The sequence below is a fragment of the Synchiropus splendidus genome, chromosome 15 (genome assembly GCF_027744825.2).
Source record: "Synchiropus splendidus isolate RoL2022-P1 chromosome 15, RoL_Sspl_1.0, whole genome shotgun sequence".
Lineage (NCBI taxonomy): Eukaryota > Metazoa > Chordata > Actinopteri > Syngnathiformes > Callionymidae > Synchiropus > Synchiropus splendidus.
This window is the reverse complement of record NC_071348.1, coordinates 1442129-1466220: the sequence shown is the minus strand read 5'-3', so window position 1 is coordinate 1466220 and position 24092 is coordinate 1442129. Positions and strand designations below refer to the sequence as shown.

Below are 24092 nucleotides of genomic sequence, written 5' to 3'. Positions count from 1 at the left end.
TGTCCGCTAATTCTGCCCTAAATTTGTGGTAATCCCCTGAAGCCTACCATGCAGGACTCCAGGTCCTCCAGCCGCTCGCCCTCCAGGATTTCAGTGGATGCTCTCTTCGGAATCCTTTCTTCTGGGACGTCCAGATCCACAGACTCCTGCTGCACTAAAGGGCGACCTCGGAGCACGAGGTGGTCAGCCTGTGGAAGCAGAGAGGACACGAGCGGTGAAGGTTCACGACAGGTGGAGAACGAATGAGGCTGAGCAACACCAGGATGTTTCGACTCACTAGTACATGTTGTGAAGAGGAAAGAGCTTCCAGAATCTCATCGACGATACGGTCAGAGAGGAAGGACGCCAGACTGAGCTTCACCTCGCTGAGCAGCCAACAAAAGAGAGTTGACAGTCAGCGCCAGTACACGCCTCGCCTCACTCCTCCACGCACCTGATCTTGTTGATGATGTCCATTCCAGACTGCTCCAGGAGAGTCTTGGTCACAAAGCTCTGCGGCACCACCATCTTGACCGAGCTGGTCTTCATCAGCTCCGAGCGTAGGTTGGTCCTCTTCATCACATGAGGACAGAGAGACTCTGCAGCGTCCACCATTGACTCCAGCAACGTCTGAGAGGAACCACACGACCACATCAGTTTGCTTCCACTACAAGCCACCATTACTGTAGGAGGAGTCTTGTCTGCTCCTGCCACAGATCAGCAGCTGGTTCATACTCACCTGCAGCTGCTCGTCCATCACACTGGTCAGCTCTCCAGCCATGGACTGCAGTTTCTCCTGAATGGGACCGACCGAGGTGCTGTTCACCTCCTCTCTGGAGGCTGAGCCCAGGTGGTAGAGGTTGGGAAGGAGCTGTAGGAGGAACGTTTATTCAGAGACGTTCATTTCCCCATGGCTTGTTTCTCAGACCGTTTTAGAGTTCCGTGCGTCTTTGATGAGGCTCTCTGCCGACCGGACGTCTTCCAAGATGGTGTCCGCTTCAGAGTTTCTCAGAGAGTTGAGGTGGTCCTGCACCTTCACACAGATCCGGTCAATCATCTGAGGAAAAAACAGAAGTAAAGATTATGATTCAGCCTGGAAACCTGGTGTCTGTCCCAGCTACCTTGGAAGAGAGGCAGGGACACCCTGCACCGCTCAACCACTGTCAAGACACACCTACAAGGCAATGCAGGGTCACCATCTGTGGGCTGTGAGAGGAAACCAGAGTGTGTGAAGGAGAACACAGTCACCCACCTGCTGCGTGGTTGTGGTCACGATGCCTTGCTGAAGGCGGTACGCCTGCTCTTGCTGGTATTTCCTGGTTTCATGGTTCCTGAATAGATAGTTTTCAATCTGCAAAAGAAGAATCTCAACTCATTACAGCTTCTTCTCACGTTCCCACCTGGACCTGAACCTGAGAGACGACCTTCAGTAAGGCATCCTCGGTTTTCTCCGGGCTGGCCTTTAGCGCTTGCGAGGCATCGATGATGGGAATCGGCATGAAGCGGATGGTGTAGTTTCTGAAAATGTCAGGAGAAGAACAAAACCTTTCAATCGTTTTGACACTTTAGACGTCTGTTGCTCCAGTTTGTGATTGAAAGTTTGAAGCAGTAAAATACTGAGAAGAGACCAGAACTGGAGACAGAGGAAATGGAGTCACTCATGAGACGCTCAGTCCAAGCAGAGAATGGAGAAAATGAAAAGTGCCATTTCAATAATACAACACAGAGACTGAGAGGGGAAATGGAGAAACGCGCCGCCAGGAGAATATGATAAACGGAGAGAGAAAGACAGAGGAGAGGGAAGTGGGGAGACGCGTGTCCCAGAAGCAAATCCAGATAAATGCACATTTCATTTCACAAAGAAGATAGTAGGTTCACATCCAAACCCAGATCAATCCCACCTTCAGCTCAGTCTGTCTGCCACCACAAACCCCTACTCCTGCCTTTGTGTCGCCCATTTAACTCAACATGTGTTTGTGTTGTCAGGCCTGCTAAGTCTCTATAAGTCTCTGCTTTCCTTGTCTGAGCAACAGAAGCTGCTCACTGCCTGTAACCTCCTCAGTTCAAACATAAAACTTGCTTCAAGTATACTATGATAATCAACACACAGATAAGCTAACAAGCAGACGAAGGCCGACGCTCACATATGAGGTCATAAATAAAGGTGTATTCAGGACTGAAAAAGCATCCTGGTCAGGAGAACTGACGTACTTCTCCAGAGCGGTGGCTACATCCTGCAGACCCTGGGGGCTGGTGTTGTTTCTGTCCCAGATCACTGTCCTGCAGAGCAAACAGAGAGGCAAGGACGTCAGAGTGAGGAAACAGTGGCAGCGTGGGAAAAGTCTCACCTCAGCTTCGAGTTGATCTGAAGGGCCTTTGCCAACATCTTGGCTCCCATATCGCCCATGGCGTTCCCGCTGATGTCCAGTCGAGTCAGCGTGGAGTTGCTGCCCAGTGCATTCAGAACAATGGTCAGGTCACCTTTGAGTTTGGAGTCTGCTAGCGACAGAGAGGTGAGCGGCTGCAAGGAGGGGGAGGACAGAGAAGAGGGTGGTTACAAGCGAGTCTGTTTTAAAATCTTGATTTGGGACGGTTTTAATTTGGGCAGGAGATGAAAGTGATCATTTTTAAATGACTTTTAAACTAGCTGGGGGCCCAGCTAGCCCCCACTAAATAGGCACTGCTTCACACCGAACCGGCTCTCTGTGAACCCCAGAGACATATCTTTGTCAGCTAATAATAATATAAAGACTTCAGTGCAGCAGTGAGTGTTTCATTTATGAGCGAGTGATATGATAGTTTTACAAATTTCAAGCGGAGTCCGTCTGCAGGGCTCAGTGGAGCGGCTCTACGGTACATGCCATTCACTCAGCTGGAGGTTCTCTCGGAACATGGAATTCATGATTTAATGTATTACTAATTTTATAAATAAACAAAATCAAATTAAAACCTGAAATATTGTGATTATTGACTGAAATAGATAACATGTTAATGAAATGTTAATAAGAAAGATTTTAAAGTAATAAATAAATGAATGTCTGAGAAAAGTTATCCGTTATTAACAATACAAAGCTAAAGGAAAATGTAAATATTAAAGTGAAACAAGATGAATTTATTTCAGTACTGTATATTGGGTTTATAAGCAGTATCAATTGAGTTAGGAAAACAGGGTTAAAAGACCGAGGATTATAACTACGATCTTGTTATGTGGACGCTTTCACTGTGTTTGACCTTTGACCAGCAGCCTCCAGCTATCTCTTTCAGCATCCATCCATTACATCTGGCCCAAGTTCTATCCTGCACGCCCAGATAAGCAGGCTCATGCATAAATGCCACACTCACATGCACGTGCACACACACGCACAGGCAGGCACTCAATAAACTATCAATCTCCGCAGTGGGAGACAAAGAGGGGCGAAACAGACCCGACTCCCATGATGGAGGGAGCGATAAAGGTGGCGCAGAGAAACGAGGGGTGGAAAATAAAATGCAATTATTTTAGCGCTGTACCTTCCTACAGATACTAGACAAACAAAAATAAGTGACTTAAAAGAAACTACTTCGACACGCCAGGGAGATCAGGACTTAATGTACACTTATTAAATCCTCCTAAAAGTGCTATTTGTGGAGCGTAATCTCCTGGTTTTATCGTTCAGCTCCATGGAAGTGGCAGATGATTCAGATTTGAACACACATTTTCCTCTCTTCAGTCAGCTGCTTGCAGATTGATGGAACACTCCAAAGATCAATATTTGAACCATGTTTCTCACATCTCTCCAGGGAGCTGCAGGAGAACAGCTGGTGCTGGTCCAGATAGAAGCTGAAGCTTGTCTTTGGTTACAGAACTACTCACAGACCAACAAGAAACCTGAGATACAGTGGAGAGACGTACCGACTCCTCTTCCTGGAGGATGTGAATCAGGCTGTCCAACACCGGTGCTAGGTTTCTGAGTCAGACAGACACACAGCATTGAGTCCATTTTGCATTTCACTTCATCGCGTCTCTGCTTCATCTCACTTGGATTTGATGTTGTTGAAATTCTTGCCGAGGGACAGGTGTCTGATGGAGCGGTTCTTGGCGAGCCAAACCAGCAGCGTGGACAGATCCGAGTCCAGACCTGGAGGGAACCGGAAACACACTTCAAGATGATGCCCAGAGGCTGGGCTGTCTTATCACGAGAAAAATGTGTTCACCACCTCACCGTTGTCAGAGATGTCCAAGCTGGAAATGTTGGGGATCTCAGCAATACATCCCTCCAAGATCTGAGAGCCTCCAGACCGCAACTGATTTAGAGAGAGGAACATTTGTACCTCACACATGCGGCAAACAACAACAGTAACTGCATAACTTCAACAAGCTAGGACAATTTTTTAGATAAAACTATGTTCTGCTGGTTTTGCAGCGGGAATGATGAAATGTCTGAAAAGGGATCTTATTATCTAATATATTAACACAGCAACATTTCATTTGTTTCACAAACTATAGTGATGCTTAACTATTCTGATGAGTTAAAAGTATGGGCACAGAAGACAATACACTGAGTTTTGGTGACTAAAAAAAATAAATAATTGCATTCCTAAAATCATATAAAGAACACTGGCTTTTAATTTAAGCCATCATTTTTCACAGATTTCTTTACTAATATTGCAATTCTACTTCCTAGCAGTCACATGGCATGCGCCTGTGTGTTGTGTTCACGTGTGGGGTGAAACAGCACTATATTAGCCGCAGACCTCTTAAAAAGATGGCATTAATGCGGCATTAATAATGAATCCAGCTGGACGTTACACGCTGATAGGCGACTACGTTGTACCCAGCAGAACAGACATGCTAATAAAGACGGGAAAGACGAGTTAATTATTTAGTAGAAGCAGAGTGATACTCACACAATGGCCAAGCTTAGAGAGCATTAGGGGGAGAGAGCAGTGTGTCAGAGCCAAGCCACATTCACCAGCAACAAGCACAGAAGCCTACGGATCGCACTTGTATCACACATGTTCGCACACCGAGTTCTGTCCACCAGCTAGGCCGAGCGCTCCTGGCGGCTTCCACCAGACAGTCTATCTGAATTCCAAAAGGATGCCATGCCTCATTTCCCCTGCAGCTCCAATCCGGAAGAGATTTCTATGGGAATCTGGAATTGGGTTTCAGCTGCAATTTGTATTCATGTGTTATCTTTAGAAAGCCCTCTGAATCGGCTGCCAGGATGTCTTTCATGTCTCCAGCAGGGGCGGAGATGGAGTGATGTGATGAAACAATTAAAAAGGGAAACCAAGCTGGTCTCGCAGCTCATCACAACCTGCTCCCTCTCCACAATGATTCCATCAAGCAGCCTCTTAAATGCAACTTTCACAAGTGAGTATGTAATCGCTTCGATATGTATCGATCAAGAATCTCCAACATTCAAAGAGAATCAGAGACAAGCAGGCCTTGTTTCCTGTGAGATGAGGACACACAAACTTCATCGCACAACTTTGAAGGAGTGGGTGCTTTTTACCTCGCAGCAGCTGAGGTCGAGTGTGACGTCCTTCACACTGGGATTACTGGCCAGACCCAGCAGAAGAGCCCTGGAAGCAGGCATTGAATCAACAACATTTCAACAACCTTTGCTGATAATCTGTCCAAAGCTTGGAGGTCCTCCACGGCAACATAAATATTTACACCATAAGGACAGTCACACTTGCTAGGAATATGCCTTCAGAGATCCAATTCAAGTACAGGGTGAACAAAGAAACCCACAAAAAGTTGAGTTTTTAAGGATTGAAAAGCACATCTGAAATGCAACTGTTCCACTGACTTGAGTGCGTCAGGAGGCAGTTTGGTTCCAGACACGTTGATGGCACTGAGCGACGCGGCACTGCTGAAGAAGTGCTTGAATGACGGCGGCACCTCTTTGCCTTTTCTGCTGAAACAGAAGGGAATATTAAAGAAGCACATGAGATGTCATGAATCTTTCACGAAGAGACCGGCTCTTGACGCATGGACTTCTGAGGAACATCGCGAGACACTGAACTGCAGGTGTGGCTTTATTTAGGCAGCTCTGCTCTCCAGTGCCATCAAGTTTCTCTCATGATTTCACTTGAATGGTCGGACACACCCCCACCTCACTTTTCTTCGTCCTTCCCACACTCAGAAACCTCAGTTTCCTTTTCCAGCGTTCGACTGACAGGATGAGCATCACGGGCCACTCTCATGTCTGTGCTTGAATCAGTCACAGGAGTAAAACCAAAACCTTGTGAGCCACTTAAAAGTGGGATAATCTGGTGCATGGGCACTGATTTCAAACTTTAAACTGCTAAGAAATGCACTGTAATCCAGGCGCTTCCTCAGCCTAACTCGAGTGTCTCAGTGACCTCACAGTGGTTATCAGAGAAACAAACCTCCATGCCTCACTGAAATAACAACCGATGACAGCTCCAGTCCCACAAGCCCAGCTGTCAGAGGAAGGAAGGGGAAAGGTGCAGACTTGTGACTATGGAGTCGACTTGCCAAAAGAAAGCTACATGTCTAGATGAACAGACTGAGCATCTTAATGATGCACTCCCGGACTGATCTGCGCAGGGACACTTTGCCATGACACTTTGGTCCCTCCCTTATGACGACCTGTGGTTCCTGCAGTCCCTCCGCTGAGGGAGATAACAAGCCTTATCACTGATTGTTCCCAGGCATCATTATCTTGATTGTTTTTGTAATTCCATTGAGTGACCAACAGGGGTCTCAAATGAACTCTGACTAAAGGAGAGAAGGCCTGCGGTGCCACTGTGCTCTTACCTGTGAGGGAAGATGCTCTTGGACACGTTGAGAACAGAAAGGTGCTGGACTGAACCTCGCAGTAGAGCAGAGCAAACCTAAGGATTTCAAACACACGCACGCAGTTCAATCAACGCAACACAGTAGAATTCATTTGTCTGTGAATGAACATGCTTCAACAAGTCATTCACGATGTGTGCAATGAATCCATCCTTATAAAATGCATTTCTGAAAGCTGCACTTCTTTGTTAATGATTCGCTGTGGTGGTTTGTGAAGGATGATTTAGATGCGGATCAATATCTCCTGACTCGCTGACAGCTGGCTCCATCTCATGCAGATCAATACGCTGTTTTTGGCACCGAGATCGACATCAATACATCACATGTTGTGTTCCACAAGCAACCAGCGCCAACACAGTCAGAAGGGCTTTTAAACGGCCTTGCAGTCTCATTGTTATGCAGCTGACCCCTTCCTGCTTTACACTTTCTTCATGAGAGTAAGGAGTAATTCCTTCTCTTCTTGGTGATGTTTAAATGGGCTGGTGTTGCCGACTCACCTGGTCCAATGCGCAGTCAGTGTTGGAGAGGTCAAGGGTCGTCAGGTGGTTGGGCTGACTCAGGAAATTGTAGAAATGCTGAAGAAGAGAAGACTTTAAGTGCCGCATGTCATTTCATTTTGAGATGCCAGGAGTCAGCACTGACACCCAACACAGCTCTTCTTGAGATCCAGCTTCACCCATACCACTGTTGGAATGAAAGTTTTACACAGGACATATTTTTTTAAAGCATATTTGATATTTTTTGGTATATCATATTTGCAACATGTCAACTTTTAAACCTTGAGGAAACTGAACCTACTGAATATTATTTAATTTCGAGTAAAGAAAAAAAAGGTTCACACTGTGCTCATAACACACAGCAAACAACGTGATGGGAACTGGAGGCACAATAAACGGTTCAACTGTGACTATAATGATTCTCTTTTAGTGCTCAATTTGTTATAAAATATTTTTAAAAAGATGATTTAGTCCTTTACTGACTTCCTCACATTGTATGTTTGAACTGAACTGTCCTTTACTGGTTTATGTTACATCATTACATCATAACATCATGCTTTATGATGAGACCAACATGGTCATGATGTCTGTGGTAGCATCACAGGACACACTGAAAATAAGGACATCTGAGCGTGAGGATGAAGCCCTACCCTCCCCCCTCTACCTGCATGTCGTCTCCTCGGAGGATGTTCCCTGAGAGGTCCAGATGGACCAGGCTGCTGGGGATGGAGGAGTTGGCACTCAGTGATTGGCAAAGGCTGTTCACCCCTATAACACAAACAAAAAGGGAAGTCGGCTTCATCTCCAGCTTCCAGGTTGATGATTTGGTAGAAAGAATGGAGGAAGGCTCTGCAGGGAAGAGACGGAGCAGACTGCAGGAGAGGAGCACTGACGGAATATAATTTCTTATTAAACCATAAAGCAAGTGAGGAATATAGCTTTATTTGGCTGACCCACATCAGGTCTCCCACACACTGACATCTTCACAGCCATCACACAGTGCAAGATAAAAACATAACCAGTACTTAGTTTTCAACACTGAAATACTGTATCTTGCATCCATAGTGCAAGATTCATCACCATTGAGGCAAAAAGCACAGACCTTTGGGTGAGACTGAGGTTTTGGAGAGGTTCAAATGCTTGAACCCCAAATGATGCTTGGCCAGCTGAGCCCCGAGTGAAGCCACACCTGCAACAACAGCAGTTTCAACAAGTCACAAAAAGTGGTCCATGTTGCACAGGATTTCCTTGCCAAGATATTTATGCAGTAGAAAACATCATCCACTTCAAATGACGGTGATTCTGCATGAAATAAAATCTGCTGACAGTGCAGCTTCTGAGCAAGGTATTTACATTCAGCTGCTGTCCATGAGTCTAGAGTAAAGTGACTTACCTCTGTCCTCCAGGGGATTGTTGGCCAGATTAATGGTGGTGAGTCCTGAGCTGGGGTTGTGAGCCAGTGCAGCAGCAAGCTTCTGGGCGAAATCCCTGCGGAGAGAACAACCATGTTGCACAAGACAAACGTGACTCCTTAGCTCGGCGTAAGCCTTCATAAACCCAATTATCATGTCTGGAACAATGTGGGGCCAAAAACAGGCTGAAAATAGCCCCGGCTAAAATCCTGGTTTTGAACAGCCACCAAGATGTGCAGCAGAGTCAGTCATGGGGGACCACAGCGCTGTGACACCTGGTGTAGCAAGGCTCCTGAGGCTTACGTTTTGAGTCCTGCGTTGTCCAGTACCAGCTCTTCCAGTCGGCTGGAGCGGGACACCACTCGCAGAATCTGCTCGCACACATCTGCAGACTGGAGCAAAAAAAACTTGTTACGACAAAAAACTAACAGTACGTAGCTAGGAAAGCAACAGGAAAGTCACGTCATGAGACGGCTCTAAAGCAGGGGTCTCCTGTCCAGCAACTCAACAGGGATCAACAACACCACAGCTGTCATGAATCGATCCGCTTCTGAAAAGAGGAGGCCCTGGTGCAGACCCAGATTATGTCTCAGTGAAGCTCCCTGAAGAGCAGAAGTGTGGGGCTCTTTGCTGCGACTGCTGATGGAGGATGTCAGAGAAGGACTTAAATGTTCAAACATGGGAATCATTTTTGGACTAACTGACAACATGTTTGACCACAATCAAAGCCTTGTTCTGAACTACAGAAAGAGGGCCGCCGTGGGCCAGCGTTCAAACCTGGCGGGACCAGTTCTGGACTGAACTGCAGAGACAGAGGGGAAAGTAGTTTCACTGGACAGAGTGAGGAGCGGCGCCCAGGTTTAGCCGGAATTAAAAATTCAACAGCTGAATTCTGGTGCGCCACCTAGATGTTCACTGACCCGGATAAGCACCAACACTCAAACCTGAGTCATGGTTTCCAACACAAACACGCTTCATAGCTGGGCTGCTTGTCTGTAATTGGTTTTCATTATGGGCATTCCTGCTGTTGGGAACGAGTTCTCTCAGCAAGCAGTACCAGTGTGGCCGAAACACTGCTAGCATTGTCCAGCAGAGTGGGGAGAGAAGAGGGTGAGGAGCAAAGAGGAGAGCGATAACAGTCAGAGACAACAAGGGCGGGAAGAAAGAGAGCATTGTGGCATGTTTACTGTGAAACTGTGCGTATGACCCAGGAGGAATATGAATGATGGAGGGCCACAGAGGGATGGCACAACAAGCAAGGCTGGATCCATCAGGGATGGAAAAGAGAAGCGTACAATAGAGGCAGTATCGTTCACTAACAATGAGCGAAGGCAGAATGGAAGCCAGCATGCTAATTGTGCCATTTATGACCACGTGAACAAGCACTGCTCTTCTGAAATCTCGTTCCTGCTGAGCCGATCAATCACACGCTAAAGAGAGGCCCTTCTCTGTCTCGACTTGAGCTCAGCATCTCGATGAGATCCACTAAACAAACAGCCGCCGGCCCTAAACTGAGGATGAGCACTGTAATCTCTCAGGGAGATCAGCAGCTGAGTCGTTTATTTGTTCGACTACACCACAGAGAAGCGACTTATCCGCTTGATTGTGTTCAGTATGATGGCAAGTATTTATGTTCTTCTTCACAAACTCCAGGAGTGTGCACCTATAACAATAATTTAAGCGACTTTAAGTTAAATGAAAGATAAACTAGTAAGCCAGAACACACTGGTGATTCGGTACCGGCTTTGTTAGAGTTGCTCTATGCTATAAAGCTGCAAAAAGCAACTCTAAATAATTCACTGATTGATAAAGACAATATACTGTGGTGTATTAGTCACCCTCAACTTAGCATTTAAATGCTGACAGAGATGAGAACAGCTTGCTAGAAATGCCAAAAAAGCTTATATGGCTGGTCTAACAGCAAATAAGACATTATAATTCACATGCTCTACGGGCTTAAAAACAACAGTGTTAACAGCATGCTAACATGCTGACATATACTAATAAGGAAAGAACGGTGAATAAATGATGCCTCATTCTCAATATGTTCTCCGCCATTGCATTAAAACTGCTGCACAACACTTGCAGTATTTTCAGCAGTTAGCATAAGCAGCATAAGCTCACTGTCCCCCAGCTATCTTTTTCTGCCACAGCATTTCCATGAGAACTCTTCCCCTGGTCTCCTTGGTGAGTTTCACTATCTACATCCCACACAGTTTGCTCTCACTGTATTGTTTCCACTCACATGGGTACAGACACATGTCACACTAGCTGGAAGTCAGAGGTCAGTGTGAGGCTTGTTTTTCTGCACTCTGTCCGTCATATGCATGACAACGTGCTCTTTGAAAATACGACTTCAATTCCAAGTCAGTAGTGAAGTGATCACTTCTTCTCCCACACATAGACTATTAAATGGATTTAATTAAAATGTTAATACTTGAATAATAAAGTTTTCAGAGCAGTCATGAGGGAAATGTCTGTATGTTTGCTTTGTGGACACACGAAGGCCCCAGGAAAAAGCTAAAATGAGGGACACATTATGATATCATTTTAGCTTCTTTATATCTTTAAATTCAGAAAACTAAATGCAAAAAAAAATGTTCAGGTTTTATTCAATTTATGAGCAAAACTATTAATTCCTAGATAAAGTAAAGAAAAAAGGAACAACACATTTATGAATGCTATGACATTCTAAAAAGAAATATAATAATGGCATTGTAGAACAAATACACAATGATTATTTGGAGAATTAATTATAAAGTGTTCTAATTTCATGGGTAAAACCATCAGTGTGTCAACAAGTGAAAATGCTGAGACATTGTTGATCAACTAACATTGCACGAACACACTCTGAACAGACGTGGCTGAGATTCTGCCTCCGAAAACACACCTCCATGGCTGCTGAGCATTTTCAAATTCAACTGTAAAGGAGACTGTGACTAAGTGGCGAGGTAATTGTTTGGACAGAGACAGCAGCGTGTGGTAACTGGTGAGACAGCGTGAAGTCCCGAGACAGGGAGTTTGTGACGGAGCGCTGCCGGCGGGGGAAGCAGTCTGAGAAATTGAGCCCCTTTGTCTTATTTGGATTAGGAGTCTTATCACATGAGAACACTGAAGTGAGGGGCGGACGGGACAGCCAGTTCGATGCAGCAGGATGGAGTGGGAGATGCTCAAGTTCGAACAGGAAGATGGAGGACAGATCATGCCACGAGGTAGCCAGATTTCAGTGTTTCAACTAGGAGACCCATGAGTGGAGTAGCCATAGTGACACAATAATGGTGGCATAAATCCCACTTCTCGTCACTGAACTCTAGAAATGGATTCAAAAGAGTGACTGACCAGCTTGTAGTCCTTGGTAGACAGTTTGGTGAACCACTGGTTAAACTCCAGGACCGCTACAATCGCCACCAGATCCCTGTGAGTGGGTGAAGAGGAAAGTTAATCATCCATCAGGGCAGAACGGTTTTCACAGATCCCACGGACCGATTTTCCAGATGGCTGAAGTCCTGCAGGTTGAGTTCCCGCGTGTCTTGAGTTAAATAAATGGTGTCAACATCCTGGAAAGAGGGAAGAGCGTTTGTTACCGTGGTGACGCTGTGGTCACAAACACTGAGGGGAACGGATGACGTGACGTGAGAAAGCTGTGGTGTGAACACAGCACATTTCAAATGATGCTGGAAAGTTTCCAAGGAGGCATCATACTGACCCACTGGACCTCTTCTCGGTACGGCAGTCCTAACCAGTCGCAAACACACCTGTACAGCTGAGAAAATCCACCTGCACATCAAGCCAAATTCAGTATTAGCACTTGGTGTCAAACCGCTCAATAAAGAGCCTCAGACTCGTACCACAGGGTCCTGGCTCAGCCACTTTGTTGTTGTCCCATATCACCTGGAGGCCGTTCAACCGCTCCGGAGGATCCATGGAGAGCTTCTTAATCACTTTACTGAGAGGAGAGGAAAAACAAGGGTGTCAGGCGAGCGCTCGTGCTAAAGCATGTGAGAGTGCAAGGGTCTTGTGTTCGCCTGCTGCACAGTAATGACACTTGGGTTCTACTGTAAACCTGTGGATGTAATGCCGGCGTCCAGCAGTGAGGCTCACCCAGGCGGAAGGCCGGGACATATTCTGAGAAGGCAGTTTCCCACATGAGCCACCACTTCGTTGACCTCGTCTGTGGACAGCAGCTTCAGAGAGAAGGAGCCACGCTCGTATTCGATGGAAAGCTGAAGCAGACAAACACAGGTTCATACTATCACATTTTCTTGAATTGCATTAATTAACCCTAGCCCTAACCCTATATATATATAAATATAGGTATATAAAGTTCATTAATTTACATTTTTTATTCTGATTTATACATTCTGACTATCCCAGAACAAAACAAGAGCAAATCATTTAAAAGCATTTAGTTACAGAACAAAAATATTATTTTTTTAAACTGTTAATTCTATGAAACGTCTTAAAACATCCATAGACTTTTAAAAAATAACTTTCTGAGCATATTGCTTTCAATTGGACACTTGGAGCATCTTTATGACTGAAACTATCATAATAATAATCTAATGACACAAGATCGACAGCAGCTCCCGGCTGCTCTCTCCGACCATGGCATATAAACCATGTGATCTTCTGTGAGATCTTAATTTTGGAGAGATTATGTGACCACAACCCACATCTCATGCTCCACGATGATATGGACGTCTGCCATCAAACAAAGAACAAAGTCAGACTTCAGTGTTTGTGCAGACGAGATCTGAACTGAATGGAATGTGTCAACACTTGTGGGAAACCAACATTTGGTTCGGACGAGTCGCTCAAACATCACCGTCTGACTCTCCAGGAACAACTGTGATGGAGTTCAGTTCTGATAAAAAGCTGATTCAGCAGCTACACAGTTCTTAGAAATGAAACCAAAGAAATGTGTTACATGATCTCTCTCTCTCTCTCTCAAAACGCAGTCATAGTCAACAAAAAACATATAGCTGGGTTTGTTAGCATTGACTTCCAGTGGGGGGACACGTTACCTGTGTGGGCTTGTTGCAAGTGATCCCCTGGATCTCCAGATAATTAAAGGAGTGCTCCACCTGCAGGACAGAAAGATCACGGTTCACTGTCGCTCTCCTTACAATGATGCAGGTCCAAGGCACGGGGCACCCTGGACGCCACAGGACACATGGACAACAACTTGCAGTTATTGGACTGAGGGAGGATATCAGAGTACTCACACAAACACACACAAGAACACTGGATGTAAAGGACACAGGCTGGTTGTAAACTGCTAGGTGACCCCAGTGACCTTTACACCACCATTGTCAGTTGAAGCTAAAACTAAAATAATTTTTGTCAGATGAAATCAAGAGTATTGTTTTCAGACTGAGGCTGTCCCGAGCGCTGGGTGAGGAGGAGAAGGAGCAAATTGGTGGAGAGCTTTTCCAGTCCTTAAAAGGACATCAGAGGAGATCCTCTCACGTGACGGAGGATCTGTATACACACATCAACCAGTGAAAGTACACAGTTGGATATTTCAGTCTCCCTCACTCACACATGCACGCCGAGCCTGAGGCAAGTCTGGGCAGCGAGGCCAGACTATTCCAGGTGGGCATGGTGTTTGTGGTTTGGCTCAGAGATGAGTCTGACTCGAGTCTGATTGTGTGTGGGTGGATTTATTTCAGTATGGTCTGTGGCTGCCCGTTCATTTCTGCTCAGGAATCTACAAATAACTCCACCATAATAGCACAAATGCTTTTGTGCAGCGATACAAAACAAAAATAAACTGCAGCGGTGAGACACAAAACTATTACCAGAGGACAATAAATTTGAATTTCCTGGCCTTGTTCTCCATCATGTTCTCCTTACACCACCATCAGCTCAGGGGACATCGCTGTTGCTACTACGGCAGGCACCCAGCACACACACAATCACAGGAAGAAGGACCAACGACGCTACAGTTTCAATCGTGTTATACAGACATGCAACACTCCTGTTTCTGTGAACACATGCCGCCCCTCCGGCACATCCATGTCTGAGACAGCTGCGCCCAGCAGCACCCTCCTCCACCCCCAACCAGCTCAGCCGGACTTCAACTTTTCAAGACGGCAGCTGGGTTTACTTTACGTTTCATCTTCATGGCCACATGGACCAGGAGAAGACAGTAGAACAGTTTTTTTAAAGGTTCTCATCCTCCTTCAGTGTGTCGTCCTCATTCTTGTTGTGGATACCATAAAAGTCATACTTTTATTCCAGGTGTACATGGTGGTGTTTAGGCAGCTCCCTGATCGAGTGGCTTCCGGTCAAACCTGCAGTTATGCAGCTCGTGTCTGTGGAAGTGTTGCACTGCACAAGGAGTGCTGGGTGGAACCTGCAGCAGCTGGTAGATGATCCTTCATCACTGAGCCTTCACAGGTCTTTAAGAGAGCGGGACACCACTCGATCTCAGTCATAAACGCACTTCCTCCTCTCTAAGGGAAATAACTTTCTAAAGCATTCAAGACAAACAAATAACAGCTACTAAAAGAACGACTGTGTTTTGTAAAAAGCAGTGAAACCCTGCGAGGATAAACAGCTGCATTAAGTTGGATTAAAAAGCCGGCTTTGCATCTGACACATCCATGCCGGCCCCCAGCTCCGGGGCCAGACACACAAAAACGTTTGTGCAGACAGTAAAAGGGAGTTGATCTGATAAAAGGTAAAAGACGAAGTGAGGCTGTAGATGGCTGAGTGGAATGTGGATGGCAGATCAACAGGGAGACGAGAAAGCACACATAACACAATAAACCAACACCACATCTGGGCAGAAAACCTGAAGTGAAGATGGAGCTTCAGCTAACCACAGGTGGAGGAGCTGCAGTGTGCATTTCCTGGGGAGTAATCTACATCTTGAAACATGAGTGTGAAGAATAAACAGGCGTTGTGTTCCAGTCTCTAAAAATGATACATGATGTAGACTCATCATTTAAGTCTTTTGTGAGAGGCTCCGAGTAGAAGTGCTGCTCCTCCTAAATTTAAGAGGATTGGAAGTCCAGTAATCCTCCATAGCAGTAATGTCCAGCTTGGAGGAGGACCCAGGGCAGAGCCAGGACACTTAGGTTTCTTCAGGTTGACCTCAGATTTCTGAGCTATAAACGAGGACAGCTGACTAAACCTCAGATAAACGATCTACCTCGTACTTCCATATCTGAATTCCCATCCCAGGAAAGCAAAACACATGCGGGATCACCTCAAATCAAAGTTGCTGGGTTTACCTTGGAGGGAATGCGGGCCGTCAGGAGGTAGACACGATGAGTGGCGAGAGCCTGCAAGAGACAACAATGACAACTGTAAGTACACCTTCTGTGACAGGAAATGCTTTCTGAACATCACAACACAGAGATTACACAGCACGCTCCAGCCTCCCCTGTTGACTCATCAACATGAAAAGCTTTGCCCCTCAGAACGACGGCGTGAACGCAGAAGAAGAAAAAAAAACAGGAATGACAACACAGCACTTAAAGGAAACCGTGTCTTCACGTGAACAACACAATAAATAGCAGTGATTTAGTGTTCCTATTGCAGTCGTCACCAGCTGGTCAGGTTTACAAGAGCATAAAACACCAAGCGTCGGTGCTGCCAGAAAAACAAAACCTAGACTTGAATTTGTTTCATGGTAAGAAGTCAAGGAAATTATGAGTGGGAAATGATAATTGTGGCTTTAAATGGAAGGATCTATGAATTAAAAAACGCGCGTGTTCAGCAGCTCTCTCCACAGGCAGCGGTTCTGTAGTCTGATGTGATTAGAGGCGACAGTCAGGCCTGTGTGTCCAAAGATAACCTCTCCTAAAGAGCACTGGTCACCACGGCTACACTAACCTCATGCGGTCACTTCCTCACATTATCTAGGAGATCCCGCACATGCAGGGACGGAGATGACTGAAAACTACACCGGGATTACACCTCCCACCACCGAGGAAGTGAAAGCTGGCCTGCATCGCTGTCTATGGGCTGATACAGATGACAGCAGGAGACTTGTGACACGCACAATAAGTATTCCTCATGTTGAAGAAATTGGAGCACACACAACCCACTGGCTCACGTTTCCAGGCATGGAATGTTGTCAAAATACAGCATGCAAGATTTGGGGGGAAGCGGGAAGAAGCCAGAGGGTCGGCAGCGACAGCCTTGGAGTTCGATTGTTACTGTGCAAAATGGAAGCTGACAGAAGTGAGCTGCTGGAACCTTAGCCACACTACCTGTTGGGTATTTGTTTAAAGAGCTCAGACGACAACAACATTGAATTGAAAGTTCAATAAAAAGCTACAATTCATCAGGGAATAACCTTAATAAGAAAAAGTGCAAATGCTGGATCTGTGGCGAGCGTGCTAACACACGTCCTTCACCTCCGACTCACAACACAGAAGACAGTAAAGTTCTCTTCTTAAAGCTCCAACATTCATCTGCTTTCCCACCTTTCCTTTTGTTTTACCTGCACCAGGTGTTTCTGGGAGTTTTCTGGATTCTTGACATTTAGAATCTCCTCTTGCTAGCTTGTTGAAGGGTAAACATGAACATGAAACATGAAAATCTCTGTAGCTCCTGATGTTGACATGCTGATCTAATTTTTAACACACTTTAAATCAGGTGTGAATTTGCTCTCATAAAATGACTGGGCTGGTCGGATTTGGGCCCCAGCTCCTTGAGTAAGACACGTGCCAATACGGTGTTTGGGTTGCATTTAAAGGCAAGTGGATGACAACAAAGGGTACAAAAATCGGAAATTCTCTTCAATTAACAAGACTCTGAAGTTGAATTGGATTATCTTGGATGAATACCCTAAACTTTGACCTTAAATGGCTGACCAAAATCATCTCATCCGGTCATCACTGCATGGCAGCCTACTGCACTCCACAAGGGTAGTGCCCCCACCATCTGCCCTCCCCTGACTGTCTCCCTCCAGTCTCACTGACTCAGCCAATGATTTCACACTAGCCACTATCCCGCCTTCAGGTCGTCTCGGCCAACCAGATGGCCGCAGCACCCGAGCATCTGCTATTAAACTCACCCAGTATTAGAGTGAAGGGAAAAACGCAGTCCAGAGTGCGTCCACAGGATCTAGTTCACATTAGAGACTCAGAAGTACACAACGATCAGTCAAGCGTAGAGTGGTTTCAGATTCCCAGATTACCTTCCTTCCCTACCCCGCTCCATAAACATTACGTCCACGCTCCACACCCCCTACGTTTCCATGGCAACATCTCAGCCAGTACTTCACACATATTTATGAATACACACACTGTGCATTGACAGACACTTGCTGACACATAAAAGCAGCAAGCTGCTGCGCCAGCCATGTCTGAGAATGCCAATGAGTCCTCGCTCACCCAGGCTACGTCTCAGACGTCCAGTGTCTCTGAAGACCCCAGGAAGACGCAGCATTTTTTGATCTACGGTCATTCAGCTGTGGAAGTCATCACCCGCAGGAAATGTGCTCCTCCTCATCCCGCTCATAAATATGCTTTTATTCACCCATCATATCTCAAAGTGCGGCTCACGCATGATTGGACCGATCCTAGCAGAACACTCTGCATTTTCGTTTGGGTCAGACTCAACAACACCGTACCTTTGTACCAAGAGATCAGCAAATCTTTGCAAGACTAGTGCAATAACTTGGATGTCATCTTGTAGGATGACATCTGAGGAAGAAGAAGGGGAAGCCCATGTTGCCCCTTTCCTGGTGATGATATCCAGACATGAGCAGAGAGCCTATTCTTGACTCTGACACCAAGACCTCGTGAGCCAAGACAAGCTGCTGACAGAGCACACTCACACTGCACCAGAAACCACCGCACAGAAGAAACACGACTCACACTCACCCATACGACAGCTGAGAGTCGCCTATTCCTCCGAAGCAACATAACACGACCATTTTCAGAGCATAACCACGGCCTGTGTTCCAGTCAAATAACCACTGTGGCCCATATTTTAGCTCTTTTGTCAACAAGTAAACGACAAACCTGTGGAGATAATACCAGGGAGGAAGTTTGCGACTGCAACATCATATTATAAATTAAATTTTAAGGGTCAAAATTGACCTTTACTCTTTACTCCAAGCTAATGTTCTAGAATGTGATGTTATTCATACCCATTGACCAAAACATTATGACCACCTGCATTTGGTTTTGGTTTCTTCTTCATCTCTCCTGGGATATGAGCTACAGCAGGAACACTGGGAAGCCAGGTTCACAGGAGAAGCTGACACTCCCCGACACATGCCTCAGAGCAGCACCACATGGAACCAGCTGTTATGTACTGTATATTCTGACTCTTTCAGCTACAGAAAACCACATGTTGGATCAGAAAGCCTCTGCTCCTCTCCTGCATCAGTCAGAATGAAAAAGACAAGCACACTTTCATCTGAGAGCAAGCTGAGACACTTCAACAGTCACTGATGCTGTGCAAGACAATTTCCAAACACAGTTGGATTAGACCGAAACTCAATGGTTTATAGTTGGTGCGCAGCTCTTTGCTGAGTACAACCTACTGTACATCTCTCTCTGTACTTATTTAATAATGACACGCTCTTTTTGTAGCCGAATTGTCCTTCATTGCACCTTTCACACTAGCACAGGAAAATGGGTAAAATAAAGATGATTTGTGCAGTGTCAGATCAGGAAAAGGCCATGGGATTGGCTTCTTGATGTACCACCCGGGAAAGGTTGTAGCAGACAGTCCAGAAGGTTAACAATCATCAGATAAGAAAGGGTGATTCTTCGACAGACCAGGAAACATGGATTCGTTTGTGTCTCAATTCTGCCTTTCTTGAATGAGAAGAACAAATGTTTCTGAGTGCCTTCATATTCAGCTAAATTGGACTAAAAGAGGTCTCAGTGGGGCGCATACTCCCTGCTCCACTGGCTGCAAGGAGAAGCGTTAAGAGAAAGACATCAATGTTTTTTATCACTGAGCCGTTCATCGTCCCAAACGCCGTTGAGGAGACGAGCGGATGGCGGAACAAAGAGACTCCACAGATTTGATTGGGCGGTTTCATTGGACCACAGCTGCACTTCAGGTTTGGGCTGTTCATTATAATATTTAATTTAGGAGGCAACCGTTTTTTTTAATGCGTCACCCAAATGCAGCGCATCTCGAGCTGTTGAATGAGACATTAGAATCATTGCCAATGTTGCCCCAGCGAAAGCTTTGATAGCAGGGACATGACCAGAGTCCAGGCTGATAAGCCATCATTGAACAGTGATATCTGTCCCCTGGGAACTGTTGTCGGAGATAAAGGTGGCTGCAGGGAGTCCTGCGGGATCGCAGCGAGTGTTGAGGTTCCAAAGACCAAAATCACAGGAGTTCATTCATCAGCATACAAGCCAGACACAATGGAGTGAGGGTTTCTGTGTGTGCGCTCATGTCGGCTTGTGAGTGAGCCAACATTTGGAGCTAAATAGGATATCAGTGCAAAACCCGGGGGATGATGGAGGAAAAGAGGGGGGGTGAAGAGGAGGTGTGCAATTTTGTTTTTTCAACAACAAAGGCAAGGAGGGATTGTGCACAGATCCTAGGGAAGGTTTTGTCTCACGGAGAGAGACATAGGCAGGTATGACAGTGGGACAGTGAGTGGGAGAGTCCAGGATGGCAGAGGCACAAAGGCAGCGTGAGGATAAAGAAGGAGGGAGGGTTGGGGGGGTGGGACTCCGCGCTTGCGTGAATGTGGCGGTACCCCGCCTCTTATCATCACTGGTGCAGTCAGAAACACACAACTCAATAGTGAGGAGCGGAACGCTCCATACACAGCATTTTATAATACAGATTATAGTAACCAGGATGTAGAGAATTACATTCTCAGAAAATTAATACAACAATGCGTATAACAAATGCAATTTATTCTGTCAGTCTTTGCCCTAGAATAGCCGAATAAGCAGAAATGAAAGAAACAAAACAATCAAATAAAGCTCAAAATCTCAATGTTTCCTGAGACCATCTGTAAAAAAGAAAAGTGTGTTCCAAAAACCAGCCACTCAGCTCAAGTCTGCTGTGGTGACTCACTTCAGTGGTTTTGCTGACTAACGGTGACACAAAACGTCCAACAGGGTCCTTCAGCTGCCCGACAGGGAACATGCCATTTCAGACAAACTCCCTCAGCCCCTCAGTAAACGATGAATACACAGCCCTGAGAAGTTAAATTGCACTTCTGCTGAGAGGACTCATACCGTACGACTGCCACATGGTACAAGCCCCATTGTCATCCAATCAATGCACTGGCTGCTCTGACCTACAAACCCCATTCAATGGGATCAGATGACAACCCTGTCAGACATGCAATTTCAGCAGACACCCCAACAATTTTGGGGGCATTTCCTTCAAGCACTGGGTCTGCTTTAACCACCCATCTACATGCTGAAAGTGACGGCCATCAAGGGAGCTAATGTGGGGCCTCCTCAACCAGACCAACCAGGAACATATTCACACAAAATGATGCTTTAACATCAAACTCCTGCCAGAAAATCAATTACTGCTGCTGAAATGGAACTAAAAGAAAGCAGATTGGAGGTCAGACATAAATGATGTCAATACTGTGACACCGTAAAACCCCAAACTACTAAAACGATGACCCGGGACCGCTTCATCACGGAGGCTGTCTGAGTGACTTTGACCTCGACTGATGGAATAATGAAGACAAATGGCTGTGGGCGGCGCTTGCGTGATGACAGGCAGCGTTGCTTCTTCATATCTCCCACGGGACGTTCCCGAGATACACTCCCAATAAAACACGCCTCTCGGCTTTATGAGGTGTTGAAACAGCTTAAAATGGGGTGAAGGTTTGCAAAAGATGTCAGTGTGGTGTGTGCTAAGGGAACCAAGCTCGCATTAAGTCACTTTGCTGCTGATCAAAACCATATTGAGTCAAAGCAAAGGGATTTATTTTCTCATGACATCACCAGCCAGCACTTGTGCTGGGACAAAACTGCCCATTTAGACGGCATGAAGAGGACGAGATGGAAGCTAATCGTATCAACATCAGCTTTTAGTGGAGTCCAAGACCGCTTTTATTAGTCACACAATGACTGAGCAAATCACCATCAAGTGCGATAGACGCGTTTGATTTCAGTCTAAATGCTCAGGGAGGTAAAGAAAGGGCCAGTCAGATTAGAACCAGAGGGCTGTGTCTAATGGGATTACTTCACACGAGGCTGGTTTTCTCTCTGATGACTGTGCACCAGAGACTCAAACAACTTTGTTCATACCCATTATCTGTAGTGTACAACAGTCTAAAGGGGTGCCAAACTCAGGGCCGCCAGAGGAAGAGTAGAGGCTGTGCCGCATCAAGTATTCCACAAAAAGGTTTCAAGAGGCTCAGCGCCCTCTGTATTCCGGGGAGACGGAGGCTAAAATCTGTAAAACTGTTTCCACTCACCCCCGTCAAGACTTTCACTTCTGCTCCCTTGAAAACCAAGAGGTTTCAGGAAAAAAGGGGAGCAAAATACTGGCTCTTAGCTGCAACACGAGCCTGAGCTGGGGAAAAGAACTGTGACCCAAATGTAACTTATTTAACCCATTGAGACAGGTGTCCAGACACGAGGATACGGACGGCTGCCAGGTGAAAGGGCATATTGTCAGAAATATCCTGGTGGGCTCTGATAACATCAGCAGAACTTTCCTGGATCACACCGCTCTGGACCACACTGACTGGAGAGTAACTCTTTCATTCAAGTTTAGCCAGATATTTCTTACCAAACCCATCCGCTGCTGTGTTTTCTAACTGCCCTAACGCTGCAGGCACAATGCTTCATGCACAGCAGAGAAATGTTGCGCTCTCCGTCAAACGTTCCAGCCTGGTTATCTCTGAATGTCACCCCAATTACATTAATAATTACCACCATATCGTGAGAGAAACCCAGAGGACCTGCAGCACAGTTAACCATTCCACAGCTGCGACCAGCTACACACAGAGTGTGTGTGTGTGTGTGTGTGTGTGTGTCATCAGGTGAGCGTAGACGTGAGTCAGAGATGATGCACAACAACTTGACTCATCTCATTTAGGAGCACTAATCTTCATGACGAGGAGGAAAGAGGCGCTGGCTGCCAAGCTGAAGCCTCTTGTGCTGGCAGTTTCCCACGAGGGCACATTAAAGGTGATAATCTAGAGTCAAATTGGGCCACTTCCATTCTCTGACTTCCCGCTAATTAGAGGCCTGGTGGTTCAGTGGTGGAAGCACAGGAGGAGGGAACGGCGAGAGGTGCAAGGATTCAGGCTTGGGATCCTCCTCAGGTGTGGTTCTAACTAACACACACCGCACAACTCAGCTTCAGCGCATGGAGTCATCCTAACCGTTTGGTTTATGACATCATCATTCATTAGTGTCGCTCATTAATGACATCATGATGGTTCTCACTCACACATGAGGTGATCACAAATCCAATATGGCCTCCGCACATCGAAACAGTGGACTTATATCAGTGTTTTGATTGGGTTAGCATGTGCATGCTGTTCACATAGACAGCAGTCAAATATCAAAAATATCATCCGGACGCTTTGGAAAATAAACAGATATTCTGGATCTTTCTTTAGTATTTATTTGGACGTTGAGCGGCGATTGCTTTTTTGCCATTTCTTAAAATGTCATTTGATTTAATTGATTATTTACCACTGTTTCGAAATATCATTTTTTAAAATGCCATTTTCAGTGGTATATCTTCCAGGGTATCAATGCTGGGTTTACAGTTTTAGACTCCAGATCAAAGTTCATGATAACTAACTATAAACCAATAAGAGCAGCCATAAAGAGAGTTGGGTTGAAGGCTTACATCCTGTGGCCTCCAACAAAAGCAGTCAGAGAAACTCAGACAGTTCTCTCACCGCCACGCAAGACATCAGCGGACCAATCTAACCACTCAAACCGCAATAGATTAGCACAACACGTGCAAGGCCTTGAGCTCTGGCATCTTATCTGGAGAACAATCTGATGAAATAGCCGTTCATCAGTGAAACTCCCTGGTCGCTGCAGATATGCTGAGCAGACGAGGAGCCGCCCTCTGAAGGAAGCCTGAAAGAACCTATAGATTCATCGACCCTCATCCTCGTGGAGCAAGAGCAATGTCATGGCTCTGTCTGGAGGAATTACCACCACTTCCCCACCAGTGAATTACACAGACATGTGGCAGTGTAGCTACACACTCATGACAGTGCCACTCCTGCAGAGCAAACAAGGACAGGCAATAAAGCGGTTCGAACAAACCATCTTCCTGCGACTTCTCTTTATTAGATGTTCTTGCATAACACACCTGTCCGCAGTCTTAATGAAAGATAGAGTTGTGCAGAGAGGACTTCCGTCCAGCTGCAAGTCCACATTTCTGCCTCACACTCCGGAGCCAGGTTGTTCTCCGTGGCCCGTCCTCCATAATCAGTTTCTCTAA

The 24092-nt window shown here is 45.9% G+C and overlaps 1 protein-coding gene across 4 annotated transcripts in view; it reads right to left on the bottom strand.

The window, feature by feature from the left end:
• LOC128771665 (F-actin-uncapping protein LRRC16A-like) overlaps nt 1-24092 on the bottom strand; it is a 34440-nt gene that overhangs the window by 5650 nt on the left and 4698 nt on the right. For 2 of the 4 annotated variants that reach the window (XM_053887235.1, XM_053887237.1), the window contains exons 3-29: nt 15941-15991; nt 13724-13783; nt 12801-12922; nt 12548-12645; nt 12406-12476; nt 12183-12256; nt 12039-12114; nt 9003-9091; nt 8681-8775; nt 8390-8476; nt 7952-8055; nt 7288-7365; nt 6752-6828; nt 5778-5885; nt 5478-5547; nt 4182-4263; nt 3998-4097; nt 3872-3926; nt 2328-2500; nt 2191-2259; nt 1404-1497; nt 1232-1330; nt 908-1036; nt 719-850; nt 434-609; nt 278-365; nt 48-188 (exon numbers count right to left, since the gene is read on the bottom strand). In XM_053887235.1, coding sequence (XP_053743210.1) covers nt 48-188; nt 278-365; nt 434-609; nt 719-850; nt 908-1036; nt 1232-1330; nt 1404-1497; nt 2191-2259; nt 2328-2500; nt 3872-3926; nt 3998-4097; nt 4182-4263; nt 5478-5547; nt 5778-5885; nt 6752-6828; nt 7288-7365; nt 7952-8055; nt 8390-8476; nt 8681-8775; nt 9003-9091; nt 12039-12114; nt 12183-12256; nt 12406-12476; nt 12548-12645; nt 12801-12922; nt 13724-13783; nt 15941-15991 — 2598 coding nt within the window. The remainder of the gene's footprint in view (nt 1-47; nt 189-277; nt 366-433; nt 610-718; nt 851-907; nt 1037-1231; nt 1331-1403; nt 1498-2190; nt 2260-2327; nt 2501-3871; nt 3927-3997; nt 4098-4181; nt 4264-5477; nt 5548-5777; nt 5886-6751; nt 6829-7287; nt 7366-7951; nt 8056-8389; nt 8477-8680; nt 8776-9002; nt 9092-12038; nt 12115-12182; nt 12257-12405; nt 12477-12547; nt 12646-12800; nt 12923-13723; nt 13784-15940; nt 15992-24092) is intronic. The other 2 variants (XM_053887236.1, XM_053887238.1) reach the window with 1 other exon arrangement.